Source organism: Capra hircus, chromosome 11 (assembly GCF_001704415.2).
Source record: "Capra hircus breed San Clemente chromosome 11, ASM170441v1, whole genome shotgun sequence".
NCBI lineage: Eukaryota > Metazoa > Chordata > Mammalia > Artiodactyla > Bovidae > Capra > Capra hircus.
Window position 1 is genome coordinate 61,435,076 of NC_030818.1, and position 22,998 is coordinate 61,458,073.

The window sequence follows — 22,998 nt, forward strand, 5'->3', positions numbered from 1 at the left end:
TCCTTTTCCTGTTTTAATTTTGTATTATAACTCTTCATGCATTCATGTATTCATTCATTCAATAAATACTTACTGAGTTAACTTATTGTGTGAAGGTCTACACCATGTGCACCTATCCCTTTCTTAACATGCCCCCAAATAATGGCTCCTTGCCTCCCTGGTAAGTCCCAGCTTTTCTGAGTTTACCCACCCTTTTCTGAGTTGCCACACTCCAGCCTATGTGTGCAACAGCCAATCTAATCCCAGGTTTGACAGCTGAAGTCTGAGCTTCAGCACCAAGCCTTCACCCCCGCTGATGGCCTAGCATCTGCCCCTAATGTCCCAGAAGCACACAGACCCTTGTCACAAGACCTGCAGGAGGTCACCAACCAGCGTCCCGAGAGTGTGCAGGCCACTGCTGCCACTATGAAACCTGCAGTAAGATGATAATTGCTGCCCCCATTGCCCTACGCTCATCCCTCATGAAAACACCAAAATCACAACCAACTGGTAAACAACCATTGACAAAAGAGATTGGAACATACCAAAAAAGATATTTTACATACAAAGACAAAGATGCCACAACTAGAAAGTAGGAGGAGCACTTCAGTCAAATCCCATATCCACCAGGTAGATGATCCATAAACTGGAAAATATATTCCAGAGGTTCACCCATGGGAGTGAGAGTTGTGAACCCCATATCAGGCACCCCAGCCTCAGGATCTGGCATTGTGAGGATCCCCTAGAGCATGTGGCTTTGAAGACCAGTAGGGCTTGAGTGCAGGAACACCACAGGGCTGCAGGAAACAGAGTTCACTCTTGAAAGGTGCACACAAGGTTTCATGTGCACTGGGAACCAGCACAAACCAGTGACTCCATAGGAGCCAGCATTAAACCTACCTGCAGGTTTTAGTGAGTATCCTGGGGAAGCAGGGATCAGCTATGGCTCACTGTGGGGGCAAGAACACTGGTGGCAGAGGCCTCAGGGAATACTGATTGGCATAAAGTCGCCATTTTGGCACCAAAACCTGGCTACAACCAACAGCGTGCAAGCTCCAGTGATGGGATGCCTCAGGCCAAACAACCAACAGGGTGGGACAGAGCCCCACCCATCAGCAGATGGGTTGCCTAAAGTTGTAGTGAGCTCACAGCCACCTATAAACACACCACTTGACATGACCACCAGAGGGAGAAGATCCAGCTCAACCCACCAGTGGGCAGGCACTAGTCCTTCCTAATAGGAAGCCTGCACAAGCTCCTGGACCAACCTCAACCACCAGGCAGCAGACATGAGAAGCAATAGGAATTATGACCCTGTGGAAAGGAAATCACAAACACAGAAAGTCAGACAAAATTAGATGGTAGAGATGTATGGTCCAGCAAAGAATAAGATAAAAATCTAGAACAACTAATAGGCAATCTACCTGAAAAAGAACTGAGTAATGAAAGTAAACATGCTATAAAATTTGGAAAAAGAATGGAAGCACAAACCAAGAAGATACAAGATAGGTTTAATGAAGAGCTGGAAGACTTAGAAATGAACACTATATAGTAACTGAAAGGAAAAATTAAGAGGGACTCAACAGCAGAATAAATGAGGCAGAAGCACAAATAAGTGAGCTGGAAGATAGAGTGGTGGAAATCACTGCTGCAGAACAGAGTAAAGAAAAAGGAATGAAAAGAAATGAGGACAGTCTCAGAGACTTACAGGATAATATTAAATGCACCAACATTGGCATTATAAGATTTCCAGAAATGGAAGAGAGAGAGGACCTGAGGAAATATTTGACAGTTATAGCCAAAAACTTCCCTAACATGGGAAAGGAAACACTCACTCCAGTCCAGGAAGTGCAGAGAATCTCAGGCTGGATAACCCAAGGAGGATATTAATTAAACAAAGGCCAAGACATATTAATTAAACAAGGAAAAGACAATCAGAATATATATTAAATGCAATGAAATAAAAGCAACAAATAACATACACGATAATACCCTTGAAGATATCAGATAATTTTTCAGCAGAAACTGCAGGCCAGAAGAGAGAGGCACAACATATATAAAGTGATAAAAGGGGAAAATCTACCCCTTTTAAGAATACCCTACCAAGCAAGGTTCTTGTTCAGATTTGATAGAGAAATAAAAGGGTCTATATTTATAGATAAGGAAAAGCTAAGAGAATTCAGCACCAACACCAAACCGGCCTTACAATAAATGCTAAAGGAACTTCTCTAGGTGGAAAAGAAAAGGTCACACTTAGAAACAAGAAAAAATTATGAATGGAAAAGCTCAGAGATAAAAGCAAATATACAGTAAAGATAAGAAAGCATCCACAGACACACATGACACATATGCAGTCACGAGGAAAGTACAAATGCAGAATACTGGAAATGCATTTGAAATTAAAATGCAACTTAAAGCAATCTTTATACATATATATAGACTGCTATATTAAAACCTCATGGGAACCACACTCCAAAATTCCACAAGAGATAAAATTTTACAACATATACAGACACAAGAAAAAGCAGTCCAACACAACACTAAGGATAGTCATCAAATCCCAAGAGGAAAGAACAAATCCAAACAAAAAATGACAATAAGAACATACATATGACAACTACCTTAAATGTAAATGGATTAAATGCTCCAACCAAAAGACACAGACTGGCTGAATGGATACCAAAAAAAAAAAAAAACCTAACCAACCCTCATATACATGTATCTACAAGAGACCTACTTCAGATCTAGGGACATACACAGGTAGAAAGTGGGGATTAAAAGAAATCATGGATAGCAATACTCATATCAGACAAATAAGCTTTAAAATAAAGACTGTTAGGAGAGATAAGGGAAAACTACATAATGATCAAGAGATCAATTCAAGAAGAAAATATAAAAATTGTAAATATACATGTACCTAACATCAGGCTTCCCTGATGACTCAGCCAGTTAAGAATCTGCCTGCAATGCAGGAGATACAGAAGACGTGGATTCAGTCCCTGGATTGGGAAGATTTGCGAGATGCGGAAACAGCAACCTACTCCAATATTGTTGCCTGGGAAATCCCACGGACAGAGGAGCCTGGTGGGTTACAGTCCATCGAGTCACAAAGAGTTGGACTGAGCTCTCTCATGTCCGCCTCTTTGAGACTCTATGGACTGACTGTATTCTTCCAGGCTCCTCTGTCCATGGGATTCTCCAGGCAACAATACCAAAAGGTGCCATTTCTTCCTCCAGGGCATCTTCCTGATCCAAGGATTGAACCTGCACCTCCAGCATTGGCAGGTGCATTCTTTATCACTGAACCACCAGGGAAGCTGGGAGCACCTCAGCACATACGGCAAATGCTAACAGCTATAAAAGGGGAAATGAACAGTAACACAATAGTGGGGGATGTTAACACCCACTTACATCAATGGAAAGCTCTTCTAGGCAGAAAATAAGTAAACACAGGCTTTAAATCACAGACCAGATAGACGTAATTGATACACCTATGGGACACAGCAAAAGCACCTCTAAGAGGCAAGTTCAGAGCAATAAAATTGCTACATCAGTAAAGAAGAAAAATCCAAAATAAAGGACCTAATCTTATACCTAAAGCAACTAGAGAAAGAACAAACAAAACCCAGAGTTACTAGAAGAAAAGAAACCATAAAGATTGAAACAGAAGTAAAGGCAATAGAGAACAGAACAGTAGAAAAGATCAATGAAACTAAAAGCTAGTTTCTCTGAAAGTATAAACAAAATTGATAAACCTCGAGCAAGACTCAAGAAAAAAAAGATGGCTCATACAATACAATTAGAAAGGAAAAAGAAGGTACAACTGACATTCCAGAAATGCAAAGGACCATAAGAGACTAAGCAATTATATTCCAACAAAACGGACAGCCTAGAAGAAATGGACACATTCTTAGAATGGTTAACCTTCCAAGATTGAACCATGAAGAAATAGAAAATTTGAACAGACCAATTACAAGTACTGAAACTAAAAATGTGATTTTTTAAAAAAACCTGCTAACAAAAATTCCAGGACCAGATTAATTCAATCAAACATTCAGAGAAGAGTTAACACCTATCCTTTAGAAAATCATCCCCAAAATTGCAGATAGAACACTCTCAAACTCATTCTTGGCCACCATTACACTGATAACAAAACCAGAGAGATACCACACACAAAAAGAAAATTTCAGACAAGTATCACTGATGAACGCAAAAGTCATCAACAAAATACGAGCAAACCAAATCCAATAAAAGGATCATACACCATGATCAACTGGGGTTTATTCCAGGGATACTAGGATTCTTCAATATCTGCAAATCAATCAGTGTGATACACCACATCAAGAAATGAAGAATAAAAACCTTATGATCATCTCAATAGCTGCAGAAAAAAGCTTTTGACAAAATCCAACACTCATTTATGATAAAAACTCCATGGAAAGTGGGCATAGAGGGAACCTGCCTCAACAATAAAGGCCATATATGACAAACTCACAGCTAAAATTCTCAACACTGAAAAGCTGAAAGCATTTCATCTACGATCAAGATCAAGAAAAAGATGTTCATTCTCATTACTTTTATTCAGCATACTTTTATGGATCCTAACCATGCAATCAGAAAAAAAAGAAAAGTAATTCAAATTGGTAAAGAAGTAAGACTACCATTCTTTGCAGATGACATGATACTATACATTGAAAATCCTAAATGTGTTACCAGAAAACTACTAGAGGTTATAAGTGGGTAGGTTTCAGGATACAAAGTTGATAAACAGAAATATCGTGCATTTGGGATTAACATTACACACTACTATATAAAAAATATATAAATAACAAGGACCTACTGTATAGCTTACTCCTTGGAAGAAAATTTATGACCAACCTAGAGAGTATATTCAAAAGCAGAGACATTACTTTGCCGACTAAGGTCCGTCTAGTCAAGGCTGTGGTTTTTCCTGTGGTCATGTATGGATGTGAGAGTTGGACTGTGAAGAAGGCTGAGTGCCGAAGAATTGATGCTTTTGAAGTGTGGTGTTGGAGAAGACTCTTGAGAGTCCCTTGGACTGCAAGGAGATCCAACCAGTCCATTCTCAAGGAGATCAGCCCTGGGATTTCTCTGGAAGGAATGATGCTAAAGCTGAACTCCAGTACTTTGGTCACCTCATGAGAAGAGTTGACTCATTGGAAAAGACTCTGATGCTGGGAGGGATTGGGGGCAGGAGGAGAAGAGGACGACAGAGGATGAGATGGCTGGATGGCATCACGGACTTGATGGACGTGAGTCTGAGTGAACTCTGGGAGATGGTGATGGACAGGGAGGCCTGGCATGCTGCAATTCATGGGGTCGCAAAGAGTTGGACACGACTGAGTGACTAAACTGAACTGTATAGCTCAGGGAACTCAATATTTTATAATAATCGATATGGGAAAATATCTGAAAGAGAATGGATATGTGTATAACTGAGTCACTTTTGCTGTACACATGAAACTAACATAACATTGTTAATCAACTATACTCCAATATAAAATAATTTTAAAAACAAAATTTCAAAAACTAGACATTTAAATAATATTTAAACATTATAAATATTCAATAAATGGATGTTGAATTTTGTCAAAGGCCTTCTCTGCATCTACTGAGATAATCATATGGCTTTTATTTTTCAATTTGTTAATGTGGTGAATTACATTGATTGATTTGCGGATATTGAAGAATACTTGCATCCCTGGGATAAAGCCCACTTGATCATGGTGTATGATCTTTTTAATGTGTTGTTGGATTCTGATTGCTAGAATTTTGTTGAGGATTTTTGCATCTATGTTCATCAGTGATATTGGCCTGTAGTTTTCTTTTTTTGTGGCATCTTTGTCAGGTTTTGGTATTAGCGTGACGGTGGCCTCATAGAATGAGTTTGGAAGTTTACCTTCCTCTGCAATTTTCTGGAAGAGTTTGAGTAGGATAGGTGTTAGCTCTTCTCGAAATTTTTGGTAGAATTCAGCTGTGAAGCCATCTGGACCTGGGCTTTTGTTTACTGGAAGATTTCTGATTACAGTTTCAATTTCTGTCCTTGTGATGGGTCTGTTAAGATTCAAAATCCATTTATGGTAAAAACTCTCCAGAAAGCAGGAATAGAAGGAACATACCTCAACATAATAAAAGCTATATATGACAAACCCACAGCAAACATCCTCAATGGTGAAAAATTGAAAGCATTTCCCCTAAAGCCAGGAACAAGACAAGGGTGCCCACTTTCACCACTACTATTCAACATGGTTCTGGAAGTTTTGGCCACAGCAATCAGAGCAGAAAAGGAAATAAAAGGAATCCAAATTGGAAAAGAAGAAGTAAAACTCTCACTGTTTGCAGATGACATGATCCTCTACATAGAAAACCCTAAAAGACTCCACCAGAAAATTACTAGAGCTAATCAATGAATATAGTAAAGTTGCAGGATATAAAATCAACACACAGAAATCTCTTGCATTCTTATACACTGATAATGAGAAAGTAGAAAAAGAAATTAAGGACACAATTCCATTAACCATTGCAACAAAAAGAATAAAATACTTAGGAATATATCTACCTAAAGAAACTAAAGACCTATATATAGAAAACTATAAAACACTGGTGAAAGAAATCAAAGAGGACACTAATAGATGGAGAAATAGACCATGTTCATGGATCGGAAGGATCAATATAGTGAAAATGAGTATACTACCCAAAGCAATCTACAGATTCAATGCAATCCCTATCAAGCTACCAGCAGTATTTTTCACAGAACTAGAACAAATAATTTCAAGATTTGTATGGAAATACAAAAAACCTCGATAGCCAAAGCAATCTTGAGAAAGAAGAATGGAACTGGAGGAATCAACCTGCCTGACTTCAGGCTCTACTACAAAGCCACAGTCATCAAGACAGTATGGTACTGGCACAAAGACAGAAATATAGATCAATGGAACAAAATAGAAAGCCCAGAGATAAATCCACACACATATGGACACCTTATCTTTGACAAAGGAGGCAAGAATATACAATGGAGAAAAGTCAATCTCTTTAACAAGTGGTGCTGGGAAAACTGGTCAACCACTTGTAAAAGAATGAAACTAGATCACTTTCTAACACCACACACAAAAATGAACTCAAAATGGATTAAAGATCTAAACGTTAACCAGAAACTATAAAACTCCTAGAGGAGAACATAGGCAAAACACTCTCAGACATAAATCACAGCAGGATCCTCTATGATCCACCTCCCAGAATTCTGGAAATAAAAGCAAAAATAAACAAATGGAATCTAATTAAAATTAAAAGCTTCTGCACAACAAAGGAAAATATAAGCAAGGTGAAAAGACAGCCTTCAGAATGGGAGAAAATAATAGCAAATGAAGCAACTGACAACTAATCTCAAAAATATGCAAGCAACTTATGCAGCTCAATTCCAGAAAAACAAATGACCCAATCAAAAAATGGGCCAAAGAACTAAATAGATATTTCTCCAAAGAAGACATACAGATGGCTAACAAACACATGAAAAGATGCTCAACATCACTCATTATTAGAGAAATGCAAATCAAGACCACAATGAGGTACCACTTCATACCAGTCAGAATGGCTGCAATCCAAAAATCTGCAAACAGTAAATGCTGGAGAGGGTGTGGAGAAAAGGGAACCCTCTTACACTGTTGGTGGGAATGCAAACTAGTACAGCCACTATGGAGAACAGTGTGGAGCTTCCTTAAAAAATTGCAAATAAAACTCCCTTATGACCCCGCAATCCCACTGCTGGGCATACACACCGAGGAAACCAGAATTGAAAGAGACATGTGTACCGCAACGTTCACCGCAGCACTGTTTATAATAGCCAGGACATGGAAACAACCTAGATGTCCATCAGCAGATGAATGGATAAGAAAGCTGTGGTACATATACACGATGGCGTATTACTCAGCCACGAAAAAGAATACATTTGAATCAGTTCTAATGAGACGGATGAAACTGGAGCCGATTATACAGAGCAAAGTAAGCCAGAAAGAAAAACACCAATACAGTATACTAACACACATATATGGAATTTAGAAAGATGGTAATGATGACCCTGTATGTGAGACAGCAAAAGAGACACAGATGTGTAGAGTGGACTTTTGGACTCTGAGGGAGAGGGCTTGGGTGGGATGATTTGGGAGAATGGCACTGAAACATGTATACTATTGTGTAAGAAACGAATCACCAGTCTATGTTCGATACAGGATACAGGATGCTTGGGGCTGGTGCACGGGGAAGATCCAGAGAGATGATACAGGGTGGAAGGTGGGAGGGGGGTTCATGTTTGGGAACTCATGTACACTCATGGTGGATTCATGTCAATGTATGGCAAAACCAATATAGTATTATAAAGTAAAATAAAGTAAAAGTTAAAATCAAAAAAAAAAACAAATATTCAATAAATATATAACTTAATATACTTAAATATAATGTGGTAACTCTCGAAGTAACTTTTCTCTAAGGTTTGTTGTTGCTATTTGTTGTTTGTTTGGTAACTTTTTTAAACTGAATCTGCAGTCTATATCCTTTGCTGTGTGCAGCCAGTGAAATTTCTTTTCAGTTACCTTAAGAGTCACCTATAGATGAACACAATTTCAACTTAAACATCCACATTGTACTATTTACCTAAGCTTAATTCTTTTTTTTTAAAGACACTGTATTCACAGAAAAAGTAATTCAAATTAACCAACCCTACAAATGTAAATAGAAGTGATACCAAATAAGCATTGATGAAAACAAAAAGCACTTAAAAAAACAGCATTAAATCTTACCAACTCCAGAGGTTATTGATTCTGCGTCAATATCACTAGCTCTCCTTCTTGCCACTTCAGCTAGTGCTAGTTCTCCTTTATCTAGTGCAAGGTAATGGATGTCCTTTGGAAATACAGCAAAAATAAAAGATTAATCCAAAATGAATCTTAGTCAAGTTACAAAGGAGATTTTGAAAAAAAAGCACTTACTGTTCAGATTACAAAACAGACATGGCTGATGAACATTCTTTTTTATATTTTAATTTTCTCAGTTTTCTAGTACAAGCAAATTTTCTTGAATTGCAAATCCTGGCTATAACTAGTGGCAGTTATTTAAATAAATTATTTTGAGTCTTTAGGGAAAAAGACAAGCTGTTAAATGTTCAATATACTCAGTTTTCTCAGGGAATAAAAATCTTAGTTGCTGTTTTCTATAATGAAATTTTACTATCTCAGATAGCTTCTTCAAAATTCAGTTGTTCATTATGATAAGCAGTTTACAAGGAATATTATTACACAAATTGTCTCTGATATTTATGCACTTGGCACATATTATTTTAATATTATTAATACTACTATTATCTTGAATTCATTCAGTCAACAGATAATCAGTGCCTATTAAGTGCCAGGCACTGTTGTGGAAAGAGAGGTCAATTACAGTACCATTTCTCAACAAGCTTTGAGTCCAGTAGGGAGAAAGACGACTGTAAACAAAAGCTAATAACTTAGTGTGATGGGTTTTATGGTAGAGTTAAGAATGGTATGGAACCAAAGAGGAGGAACTGATCCTTGATCTGTGGTTTGAAGGATAAATAAGAGTTATACTAGAAGGGAAAATGGAGGTAAGCCAACAGAAAATGAATGGTATCTGACACATGTATGTAAAGAAGATTGAAAAACCACAGTTCTATCAGGCAATAACAGGTCTTTCAATATGGAAGGAATGTTTGATGTGTGAGAGAATACAGTGGAAACTAATTCTAAACCAGTAGACAGAGCTACTAAAAAAGACTTAGAAATCTTTGGTACACAAAATGATCACTGGAATGAGAATTTTTTTCCAATAAAATGGTAAAAAGAACATGAACAAGTTTTCAATGATGAAATATAAATGGCCTATAATCATGAGCTATCAGGGCTTTCCTGATAGCTCAGTTGGTAAAGAATCTGCCTGCAATGCAGGAGACCCCAGGAATTCCCTTCAATTCCTGGGTAGGGAAGATTCGCTGAAGAAGGGATAGGCTGCCCACTCCAGTATTCTTGGGCTTCCCTTGTGGTTCAGCTGGTAAAGAATCACCTGCAACGCAAGAGACCTGGGCTCGATCCCTGGGTTGGGAAGATCCCATGGAGAAAGGAAAGGCTACTCACTCCAGTATTCTGGCCTGGAGAATTCCATAGCCTATAGTCCATGGGGTTGCAAAGAGTTGGACACAACTGAGCGACTTTCACTTTCATAATCATGAAAAGATATTTTACTTTCCCAATATTCAAAGTTTAAAAATGTAATTTCAAACTGCACAAGTTTTTTTTAAAGTTGTTACTTATTGGTTGCAAAGTTTGGGGGGAAAACAGGTGTTTACATTTACTGGGGATATAGACTTTATAGCAGGGGTTGGTAAGCTATGGCTTACTAGCCAAATATAGCCTGCCTTTTATACAGTCCTTGAGTTATCAATGCTGTTTACCTAGCATAAGGCCTTCCAGATCCATTAATGTTGCTGCAAATGGCAAAAATCTCATTCTTATTTAGGGGTGAGAAGCATTCCATTTGTGTATGTGTGTGTGTGTGTGTAGTCTTCTTTATCCATTCATCAGTTGATGGACACTTAGGTTACTTTTGTATCTTGGCAATTGTAAATAGTGTTGCTATTAACACTGGGGTGAATGTATCCTTTCAAATAAGTGCTTTCGTTTCTCTCAGATGTATATTCAGGCATGGAATTGCTGGGTCATAAAGCTATGACAAATTTAGACAGCATATTAAAAAGCAGAGACATCACTTTGCCGACAAGGTCCATCTAGTCAAAGCTATGACTTTGCCAATAGTCATGTATGATGTGAGAGCTGGACCATAAAGAAGGCTGAGCAATGAAGAAATGATGCTTTTGAACTGTGGTGTTGGAGAAGACTTGAGAGTCCCTTGGACAGCAAGATCAAACTAGTCAATCCTAAAGGAAATCAACCCTGGATATTCATTGGAAGGACTGATGCTGAAGCTGAAACTTCAATACTTTGGCCACCTGCTGTGAAGAGCTGACTCACTGGAAAAGACCCTGACACTGGGAAACATTGAAGGCAGGAGGAGAGGGGGATGACAGGATGAGATGGTTGGATGACATCACTGACTTGATGGACACGAGTTTGAGCAAAATCTCGGAAACGATGAAAGACAAGGAACCTTGGCATGCTGCAGTCCATGGGGTCACAAAGAGTTGGACACAACTTAGTGACTGAACAGCAACAATGGTAGTTCTATTTTAGTTATTATGAGAAAACTCTACGCTGTTTTCCCCAATTTACATCCCCATCAACAGTGTATGAAGATTCTCTTTTTTCTAAATCCTTGCCAGCATTTGTCATTTGTGTTTTTTGATGATGGCCCTTCCAACAGCTGTGAGATGATATCTAATTGTGGTTCTGATTTGCATTTCCCTGATGACTGTACCTCTTTTCATGGGTGTCTGCATTTTCTTAAATTTTGGAAAACTGTTCACTTCCTCTGCCCATTTTATAATCAGGTTGTTTCTTTTGGGATGTTCAGTTGTGTGGACTAATTATATATTTTGGATATTAACCCCTTATTGGTCATATTATATGCAAATAATTTTTCACATTCAGTAGTTTAGTTTTGTTTTGTTGTTATACTAAATGAAATAAGTCAGACAGAGAAAGACAAATACTAGATGATATTACTTATACGTGGAATATAAAAAATACAATTAGCGAATATAACAAAAGAGTAGACTTACAAATACAGAGAACAAACTAGTTACCAATGGAGAGGAAAGAAGGTCATGATAGGCATAAGGGATTGAGAAGTGTAAACTATTAGGTATAAATCAGGCTACAAGGATATATTATATAACATAGGGAATATAACAAATATTTTATAATAAATATAAATAGAGTCAACCTGTAAAAATTGTGAATCACTGCATTATATATATATATATGGGGCTTCCCTGGTGGCTCAGAGGTTAAAGCGCCTGCATGCAATGTGGGAGACCTGGGTTCGACCCCTGGGTTGGGAAGATCCCCTGGAGAAGGAAATGGCAACCCACTCCAGTATTCTTGCCTGGAGAATCTCATGGACAGAGGAGCTTGGTGGGCTACAGTCCACGGGTCGCAAAGAGTCAGACACGACTGAGCAACTTCACTTCACTTCATATTATATATAGTATATATAGACTAGTATATATAGTATAGTGTATATATATATAAAGTATATAGTATACTATATATATATACTAGTATATAGTGTGAGCAACTTCACTTCACTTCATATTATATATAGTATATATAGACTAGTATATATAGACTAGTATATATAGTATAGTATATATATAAAGTATATAGTATACTATATATATATACTAGTATATAGTATACTAGTATATATAGTATAGTATATACTTTATATATATACTACATATAGTATACTATAGTATATATACTATATATATGCACACTACATATATACTGTATATAGTGTGCGTATATATAGCATGTAGTATAGTACTGTACTCCACACTATACTATACTATATATAGTGTGTATATATATATAGTACTATAGTATACTACACTATATAGCTATATAGTATATACATATAGCATATATACAGCATATATGTATATATACTATATACTATATATAGTATATAAATAGTATATACTATATACTATATATAGTATATAAATAGTATATACTATATACTATACTATATATAGTATACTATATATATACTATAGCATATATACTATACTATATAGTATATAGTACAGTATATACTATACTATACTGTATAGTGTATAGTGTAGCATATAATATATACAGTATATACTGTATATACACTATACATACTGTATATAGTATATAATATACTGTATGCTATATATATACTGTATATACTATATACACTATATATTATATACTATACTATATATAGCATATATATACGATACTATATACTATAGTATACTATACTATACTATATAGACAGCAACTATACTTCAGTGTTTATTTTATTTTTACAAAGTCCCCAATGCCTTTTATTTCAGTCAAAAAAATCTATTTATATATTTCCCTTCTTTTAAAGTTCCCCATTTGTTGTAAAATCAATTTACACGGTTTTTCTAAAGGTTACATTCAGCTAACTCAACAACCTACCACCTACTAGTCCTGTAAAGTTCAGGAATGATAGACATGACAGGGGGCTCTGGAGTCCAATGGCCTGGGTTTAAGCCTGGCTCTGCTGTCACTAGTTAGGTGAGCTTCAACAGCTTGCTGAATTTCTTCAGGCATCTGCCTCATTTATAAAGGAGGTCATAGTATTTTAGGAGAGTTATGAGAATTATGTAAGGGGCTTTGCTGGTAGCTTAGATGGTAAAGAATCTACCTACAATGCAGGAGACATAGGTTTCATCCTTAGGTTGGGAAGATCCCCTGGAGAAGAGAATGGCTATCAACTCCAGTATTCTTGCCTGGAGAATTCCATGGAGAGAGGAGCTTGGTGGGCTACAGTCCATGGGTTGCAAAGAGTCAGACATGACTGAGCAACTAACACTTTGACACATATAAGGGTTACACAGTGTCTGGCACAAAGTCACTAGTGATTATCAACTTTTACCTGTGCCCATTCTATTATGTTTAATCACATGAAGAGCCAACATCCACTTTTTCTTGAGAGATGCAAAATACAGATGTAGAACAGTAAAGCACAGAATGCAATAATTAAAACATGTTGATGTATGGCAAAACCAATACAATATTGTAAAATAAAAAAAGTACACCTTTGTACACATATGCTTTTTGTACACAGATTCTCTCTAAAAGAATGTGCTATACTATACTATATATATAGAGAGAGCAACTATACTTCAATTTTAAAAAAGACCAGTGTTTACATTTTTAAATGGCTGAAAGAACTGTGTTAAACCACTCAAGTCTGTATGGCTCTGGAATTAGCTCACCTTGCAGACTTGAAAATGTTTCAGTTTAAAACTACAAGCCAAATAGTACTTATTGTGAAACATACATTGTGATAAAGTTTTTCAGTGAAAACTAACATTGTTTTGACTTGCAAGTAATACCAGGCTGTGTTACACACCTTCTGTAAAAATTAAAAGTTAAAACCGTCAAAAACTAAAAGTGAGATCTCCATTCTTACACAAAGTCCCAGCAATATATTTCAGTCCATGGCATTTTTCAACCTTGATACAAGTGCCAAGGAAATGTCCATAGTTCAAACTCTATCTAATGGTTCAATTAAGGGAAGTAATTAATTTACAATGTACTAACATATTAAAAGGCAGTCTCAATTCAGTTCACTTGCTCAGTCATGTCCAACTCTTTGCAATGCCATGAATCGCAGCATGCCAGGCCTCCCTGTCTATCACCAACTCGCGGAGTTTACTCAAACTCATGTTCATCGAGTCGGTGATGCCATCCAGCCATCTCATCCTCTGTCGTCCCCTTCTCCTCCTGCCCACAATCACTCCCAGCATCAGGGTCTTTTCCAATGAGTCAACTCTTCGCATGAGGTGGCCAAAGTACTGGAGTTTCAGCTTTAGCATCAGTCCTTCCAATGAACACCCAGGACTGATCTCCCTTAGAATGGACTGGTTGGATCTCCTTGCTGTCCAAGGGACTCTCAAGAGTCTTCTCCAACACCATAGTTCAAAAGCATCAATTCTTCAGTGCTCAGCTTTCTTCACAGTCCAATTCTCACATCCATACGTGACCACTGGAAAAACCATAGCCTTGACCAGACGGACCTCTGTTGGCAAAGTAATGTCTCTGCTTTTTAATATGCTATCTAGCCTGAGGTCAGGGGCAGCGGCTGAGAGGAGCTACCCCACACCTGAAGTCAGGGGCAGCGGCCAAGAGGAGCAACCCCACATCCAAGGAGCAGTGGCTGCGTTGGCACAGGAGGGCCGAGAGGAGCTACTCCACGTTCAAGGTCAGGAGGGGCGGCCATGAGGAGATACCCCTTGTCCAAGGTAAGGAGCAGTGGCTGCGCTTTGCTGGAGCAGCTGTGAAGAGACACCCCATGTCCAAGGTAAGAGAAACTCAAGTAAGACGGTAGGTGTTGTGAGAGGGCAGCAGGCAGACACACTGAAACCATAATCAGAGAAAAGAAGCCAATCTGATCACACAGACCACAGCCTTGTCTAACTCAATGAAACTAAGCCATGCCGTGTGGGGCCACCCAAGATGGGCAGGTCATGGTGGAGAGGTCTGACAGAATGTGGTCCACTGGAGAATGGAATGGCAAATTACTCAGTATTCTTGCCTTGAGAATCCCATGAACAGTATGAAAAGGCAAAATGATAGGATACTGAAAGAGGAGCTCCCCAGGTCAATAAGTGCCCAATATTCTACTGGAGATCAATGGAGAAATAACTCCAGAAATAATGAAGGAATGGAGCCAAAGCAAAAACAGTACCCAGTTGTGGATGTGACTGGTGATAGAAGGAAGGTCCGATCCTGTAAAGAGCAATATTGCAATAGGAACCTGGAATGTTAGGTCCTTGAATCAAGGCAAATTGGAAGTGGTCAAACAAGAGATGGCAAGGGTGAACATCAACATTCTAGGAATCAGCAAACGAAAATGGACTGGAATGGGTAACTTTAACTCAGATGACCATGTATCTACTACTGTGGGCAGGAATCCCTTAGGAGAAATGGAGTAGCCATCATGGTCAACAAGAGTCTGAAATGCAGTACTTGGATGCAATCTCAAAAATGACAGAATGATCTCTATTCGTTTCCAAGGCAAACCACTCAATATCACGGTAATCCAAGCCTATGCCCTGACCAGTAACACTGAAGAAGCTGAAGTTGAACGGTTCTATGAAGACCTACAAGACCTTTTAGAACTAACACCCCAAAATGATGTCCTTTTCACTATAGGGGACTGGAATGCAAAAGTAGGAAGTCAAGAAACACCTGGCTAACAAGCAAATTTGCCCTTGGAGTATGGGATGAAGCAGGGCAAAGGATAATAGAGTTTTGCCAAGAGAATGCACTAGTCATGGCAAACACCCTCTTCCAACAACACAAGAGAAGACTCTACACATGGACAGCACCAGATGGTCAACAATGAAATCAGATTGATTATATTCTTTGCAGTCAAAGATGGAGAAGCTCTATACAGTCAGCAAAACAAGACCAGGAGCTGACTGTGGCTCAGATCATGAACTCCTTTACTGCCAAATTTAGACTTAAAAGGCAGTCTAGTCTAGTCTTTAGCTAATAGAGTTCTAAAAATGCCTTCTGGTCAGTGAATATGTGCAATTAACCATACATACACTCATATCATATATATCAATATTTTGCAGTAGTTGTCTATGAGGAAAGAAATTTGCAAAATGAAAATAAATTTCACCGTAGATCAGTATCCACAGATGAATATTTACAATGGATTTTGTTGATAAGGAATAGCACCCTTCAACTCTTATTCCCCCAAAAGAACCCCATTATTTACATGTGTAGAACTTCATTATGAAAACTGTACTCAATTATTAGATTTTTAACTTTATAAAAAATTTATGGAAATTTGCTTTCTATCATAATTATTACATTTAAAATTTTGTTTTATCAATAAAGATCTATGGAAATTTGTTTTCTCAAGTACCTATATAATAACCTCAATTTTGCTTCATGACCCATAAACCTATGCTATTTGCTATTTGGTTCTTTATAGAAAAAGTTTGATGATTGCATATTTAATTAATATATCAGAATTTAAAATTAGCATATATATACTTTTGGAAACTCTTCCTAAGGAAATGATGTGATCAATCTTATGTCCAAGATTGGTGAGAGTCAAAAGAAAAGATAGCTATCAAGCCAAAAATCAAATTATCCTCCAATTAAAAATAAAATTAAAACAGATTGGTGCTGACAGCAATACTTATTTTTTCTTACAAAGGAATTCTACATTTATTTACCAAAAATATTACATCGACCTTTTTTGCATATAATATATAACATTATACTGTTTTTGAGGGGCAAATTCCCCAGATCAGTAGGTGCCCAATATGCCACTGGAGAAGAGCAGAGAAATAGCTCCAGAAGGTATGAAGAGGCTGATTGAGCCAAAGTGGAAACAACACCCAGGTGTGCATGTGTCTGGTGGTGAAAGTAAAGTCCAATGCTGTAAAGAAAAGTACTGCATAGGAACCTGGCACGTTAGGTCCATGACAAGGTAAATTGAAAGTGGTCAACAGAAGATGGCAAGAGTGAACATCAACATCTTAGCAACAGTGAACTAAAATGGACTGGAATGGGCAAATTTAATTCAGATGACAATTATATCTACTACTGTGGGCAAGAATCTCTTAAAAGAAATGGAGTAGCTTTCATAGTCATCAAGAGTCCAAAATGCAGTACTTGGGTACAATCTCAAAAATGGCAGAATGATCTCTGTTTCCAAGGCAAACGATTCAGCATCACAGTAATCCAAGTCTATGCCCCAACCACTAATGCCAAAGAAGCTGAAGTTGAATGGTTCTATGAAGACCAACAAGGCTTTCTAGAACTAACACCAAAAAAGATGTTCTTTCTTCATCATAAGGACTAGAATGCTAAAGTAAGAAGTCAAGAGATACCTGGAGTAACAGGCAAGTTTGGCCTAGGAGTACAAAATGAAGCAGGATAAAGGCTAACAGTTTTGCCAAGAGAAGGCACTGGTCATAGAGACACCTTCTTCCAACACGAGAGACTACCATATACATGGATATCACCAGATGGTCAATACCAAAATCAGACTTATTATATTCTTTGCAGTCAAAGATGGAGAAGCTCTATACAGTCAGCAAAAACTAGACCGGGAGCTGTCTGTTTCTCAGATCATGAACTCCTTATTGCCAAATCAGACTTAAATTGAAGAAAGTAGAGAAAACCACTAGGCCATTCATGTATGACCTAAATCAAATCCCTTACAGTGGAAGCAACAAATAGATTCAAGGGATTAAATCTGATAGAGTGCTTAAAGAACTATGGATGGAGGTTCGTGACATTGTATAGGAGGCAGTGATCAAAACCATCCCCAAGAAAAAGAAATGTAAAAATGAAAAACAGGCTATCTGAGGAGGCCTTACAAATAGTCAAGAAAAAAATAAAAGCGAAAGGCAAAGGAGAAAAGAAAGATAAACCCATTTGAATACAGAGTTCCAAAGAATATCAAGGAGAGATAAGAAAACCTTCCTATGTGATCAATGCAAAGAAATAAAGGAAAACAACAGAATGGGAAAGACTAGAGATCTTTTCAAGAAAATTATGATACCAAGGGAACATAACATGCAAAGATGGGCACAATAAAGGACAGAAATGATACGGACCTAACAGAAGCAGAAGATACTAGGAAGAGATGGCAAGAATACACAGAAGAAGTGTACACAAAAGGTCTTAATGACTCAGATAACCACAATGGTGTGATCACTCACCTAGAGCTAGACATCTTGGAGTGCAAAGCCAAGTGGGCCTTAGGAAGCATACTATGAACAAAGCTAGTGGAGGGGATGGAATTCCAGTAGAGCTATTTCAAATTCTAAAAGATGATGCTGTGAAAGTGCTGCACTCAATACGCCAGCAAATTTGGAAAACTCAGCATTGGCCACAGGACCAGAAAAGATCAGTTTTCATTCCAGTCCCCAGGAAGGGCAATGCCCAAGAATGTTCAAACAACCAAATAATTGCACTCATTTCACATGCTAGCAAAGTAATGCTCAGAATTCTCCAAGTCAGGCTTCAGCAGTATGTGAACTGAGAACTTACAGATGTTCAGGTTGGATTTAGAAAAGGCAGAGGAACCAGAGATCAAATTGCCAACATCTGTTGGATCTTAGAAAACGCAAGAGAATTTCAGAAAAACATCCACTTCTGCTTTATTGACTACACTTTGACCGTGTGGATCACAACAAACTGTGGAAAATTCTTCAAGAGATGGGAATACCAGACTACTTGACCTGCCTCTTGAGAAACCTGGATACAGGTCAAGAAGCAACAGTTAGAACAGGACATGGAACAACAGACTGGTACCAGTAGTAAAAGGAGTATGTCAAGGCTGTATATTGTCACCCTGCTTATTTAACTTATATGCAGAGTACATCATGGGAAATGCCAGGCTGGATGAAGCACAAGCTGGAATCAAGATTGCTGGGAGAAATAACAATAACCTCACATATGTAGATGACACCCCCATTATGGAAGAAAGCCAAGAAGAACTAAGGAGGCTATTGATGAACGTGAAAGAGGAGAGTGAAAAAGCTGGCTTAAAACTCAACATTGAAAAAACAAATATCATGCCATCTGGTCCCATCACCTCATGGCAAATAGATGGGGAAACAGTGACAGACTATTTTCTTGGGCTCCATAATCACTGCAGATGGTGATTGCAGCCATGAAATTTGAGATGCTTGCTCCCTGAAAGAAAAGCAATGATAAACCTAGACAGCGTATTAAAAAGCAGAGACATTGCTTTGCTGACAAAGGTCCATATAGTCAAAGCTATGGTTTTTTCAGTAGAAGGACTGATTCTGAAGCTGAAGTTCCAATATTTTGGCCACCTGATGCAAAGAGTCAACTCAAGGGAAAGACCCTGATGCAGGGAATGATTGAAGGCAGGAGGAGAAGGGATGACAGAGGATGAGATGCTTGGATGGCATCACTGACTCAATGGACATGAGTTTGAGCAATCTCTGGGAGATAGTGAAGGACAGGGAAGGCTGGTTTGCTGCAGTCCATGGGGTCACAGAGTTGGTATGACTGAGTGACTGAACAACCACAATGAATTATCAAAGGTACCATATATTATCTAGTTCTAGTTCTTACTGAATTCTTACTGAGTACAGAAGTGTTATTTTCTCAACCTGCTCAAATATCTATCATTTGTCCCAAAGGCTGTTAGATATTTGATGAGGGTTACATAGCTGCTTCGGAGAAGACAATGGCAACCCACTCCAGTTTTCTTGCTTGGAAAATCCCATGGACAGAGGAGCCTGGTAGGCTGCAGTCCATGGAGTCAGGAAGAGTCGGACACAACTGAGCGACTTCATTTTCACTTTTCACTTTTATGCATTGGAGAAGGAAATGGCAACCCACTCCAGTGTTCTTGCCTGGAGAAACCCAGGGATAGCGGAACCTAGTAGGCTGCCGTCTATGGGGTCGCACAGAGTTGGACACGACTGAAGTGACTTAGCAGCAGCAGCAGCACATAGCTGCTTTGGTATTGTCTTAATACTGAAAAGTATTAGCTACTTCAGATATCTTATGGATGAAGGGACAGCATTTACAATCTACTGATTGACTGACTTACTAAGCTCCAATAGAAATCTTGTCACTTTAAGTCAGAAACAATATACTCAGGGAATCTTTTCAACTAGAATAAGATGGAAATTATTATACACCTAAAGTACATATTTAATATTTTTTCAGAGATTTTTCTTTTCATTGAACACCATTTGGTAATTTAGGAGTTTGATCATATTTTTAGGAAAGCAAAGTCTTAATGCAGAATATGTCAGTTTGGTATTTCAAGTAATGTAACTATTGGCAGCCTTTGTATGGGAGAGTTGTCCTTTATAAATAATGTCTTTTCTAGGTCTAATTGATAAAATTTAATTTTGTTAAATTGGCTCAGGATATGAATAGAGATTTTAAACTGACAGCAATACTTAAAACAATAAAAAATCAGAAACAATTTATATGTGCATCAATGGAAAAAAATCATGTTGTTTTTCTTTTGATAATCCAAGAATGCCATGATGCTTTCATAATAGATCTTTATATTCAATAAAGAAATTAGCAGTAATTTAAAACTATATTGCCATGTTCAATTTGCTAGTATATTATTTAATAATTTGGCAACTTTTTAAAATTTGAAGTATGGTTGCTATACAGTATTATATAAGTACATCTATAGTCTTAGAAATTCTATCACCTTACTTACACTTGACTGCTAACAAGCCTCAGCTTATATCAAGGTTATAGTAGCCATACAGAATAAGTTAAAGTGGCCTCTTTTCCCTATCTTTTCATCTCTGGGAAAAATTTTATATGAGTATTCACTGAAAATAAGCAAAATATATACACTGCACTTAAGAAGAAACTACCATCCATTAGTAAGTGACATAAATGAACATCTGTTTAAAATAAAGATAGACTATATACCTGCTTATGGCTGAAAAGACTACAGATTATAAATATATCAATTCTGACCCAAAATAACCTGTAAAGTTTAGTAGAATTCCAATCAAAATCCCCATAAGATTTTTCATGGAACTTGACAATGTAAATGGTTAAGAATATCTAAGACTTATTCTAGTTAACATTAAGACTATATAAAATCATTAGCATACGAATCAAAGAAAGTTACCCATAAAAAATATCCCCTTTTTTGGTGAGTTACTAATGTTAGTTCTTCACGTTTAACAGTGATGTAAGTGTTGACGATGAGATCTCTGGTCCATGAATTATTTCTGGAACATGTTCTCTGCCTCTCACTCCTCCCTATTTCTGTGATTTCTATTAATTATTTAATTCCTATTGGAAATCTGGGTCATTAATTTCAAGAAGGTAATAAGGCTTAACAGGTCTTGAGGTGATATTGTATCTGTACCATGATTTTCACTTCTTAATATTTCCGTGGGCCTCCTCACTATTTATATGTCTGAATGTAGTTTTTAGTAAGATGCAGTAGACAGTATATTTCTGTAACTCCATGCCTCTCAGTGTGAGTTCACGAATCTTTATAGCCTGAAAAAACACATCTATTAATAAGGTCTAGTATCTATATTACCCCACAACCAGCTATCTTCTGGCTACATTTGTTTTAACTTTTTTTTTTTCTTTTTTTGTTTTAACTTTTAAATAGTTTTAGAGTTGCAATTTAGTTAAAATGTTGGATATAATTAAAATAAGCTCATATATCCCTGGGAAATAATTCTAAAAGAGTCAAAAAAGTAAAAGCCACTTGGTTATATATTTCATTTTCATGTCTTTTACTTGTTTCTTAAGTGAACAATGCAAAAGAAATAGACAAAAACAATAGAATGGGAAAGACTAGAGATGCTTTCAAGAAAGTTAGAAATACCAAGGGAACATTTCATGCAAAGATGGGCACAATATAGGACAGAAACAATAAGGACATAATGGAAGCAGAAGCAATTAAAAAGAGGTAGCAAGAATACACAGAAAACTATACAGAAAAGGTCATAATGATCTGGATGACCACAATGATGTGGTATGTCACCTACAGCCGGACATCAGAGTGTGAAGTCAAGTGGGCCTTACGAAGGATTACCATGAACAAAACTAGTGAAGGTAATGGAATTTCAGCTGAGCTATTTCTAATCCTAAAGGATGATGCTGTTAAAGTGCTGCATTCAAAATGCCAGCAAAACTTTAAACTCAGAAGTGGCCACACGACTGGAAAAGGCCAGTTTTCATTCCAATCTCCAAAAAGTGTGATGCCGAAGAATGTTCAAACTACTACCCATTTAAACTCATTTCACATGCTAGCAAGGTAATGCTGAAAATCCTTAAAGCTAGGCTTTGACAGTACGTGAACCAAGAACATCCAGATGTACAAGCTGGATTTAGAAAAGGCAGAGGAACCTGAGATCAAATTGCCAACATCCCTTGGATTATAGAAAAAGTAAGGGAATTCAAGAAAAACATCAGCTTCTGCTTCATTGACTACAGTAAAGCCTTTGACTGTATGGATAACAACAAACTGGAAAATTCTTCAAGAAATGGGTAATGGTTTGTCAAATTGACAAACCATTAGCCAGAATCATCAAGAAGCAAAGAGAGAAAAATCAAATCAATAAAATTAGAAATGAAAATGGAGAGATCACAACAGACAACACAGAAATACAAAGGATCATAAGAGACTACTATCAGCAGTTGTATGCCAATAAAATGGACAATGTGGAAGAAATGGACAAATTCTTAGAAAAGTACAATTTTCCAAAACTGAACCAGGAAGAAATAGAAAATC

The 22,998-nt window shown here is 37.4% G+C and overlaps 1 protein-coding gene across 1 annotated transcript in view; it reads right to left on the reverse strand.

Annotated features, from left to right (window-relative positions):
* Window positions 1-22,998, reverse strand: part of WDPCP (WD repeat containing planar cell polarity effector) — a 311,304-nt gene that overhangs the window by 15,505 nt on the left and 272,801 nt on the right. The window contains exon 14 of the mRNA XM_013967779.2: window positions 8,793-8,895. Coding sequence (XP_013823233.1) covers window positions 8,793-8,895 — 103 coding nt within the window. The remainder of the gene's footprint in view (window positions 1-8,792; window positions 8,896-22,998) is intronic.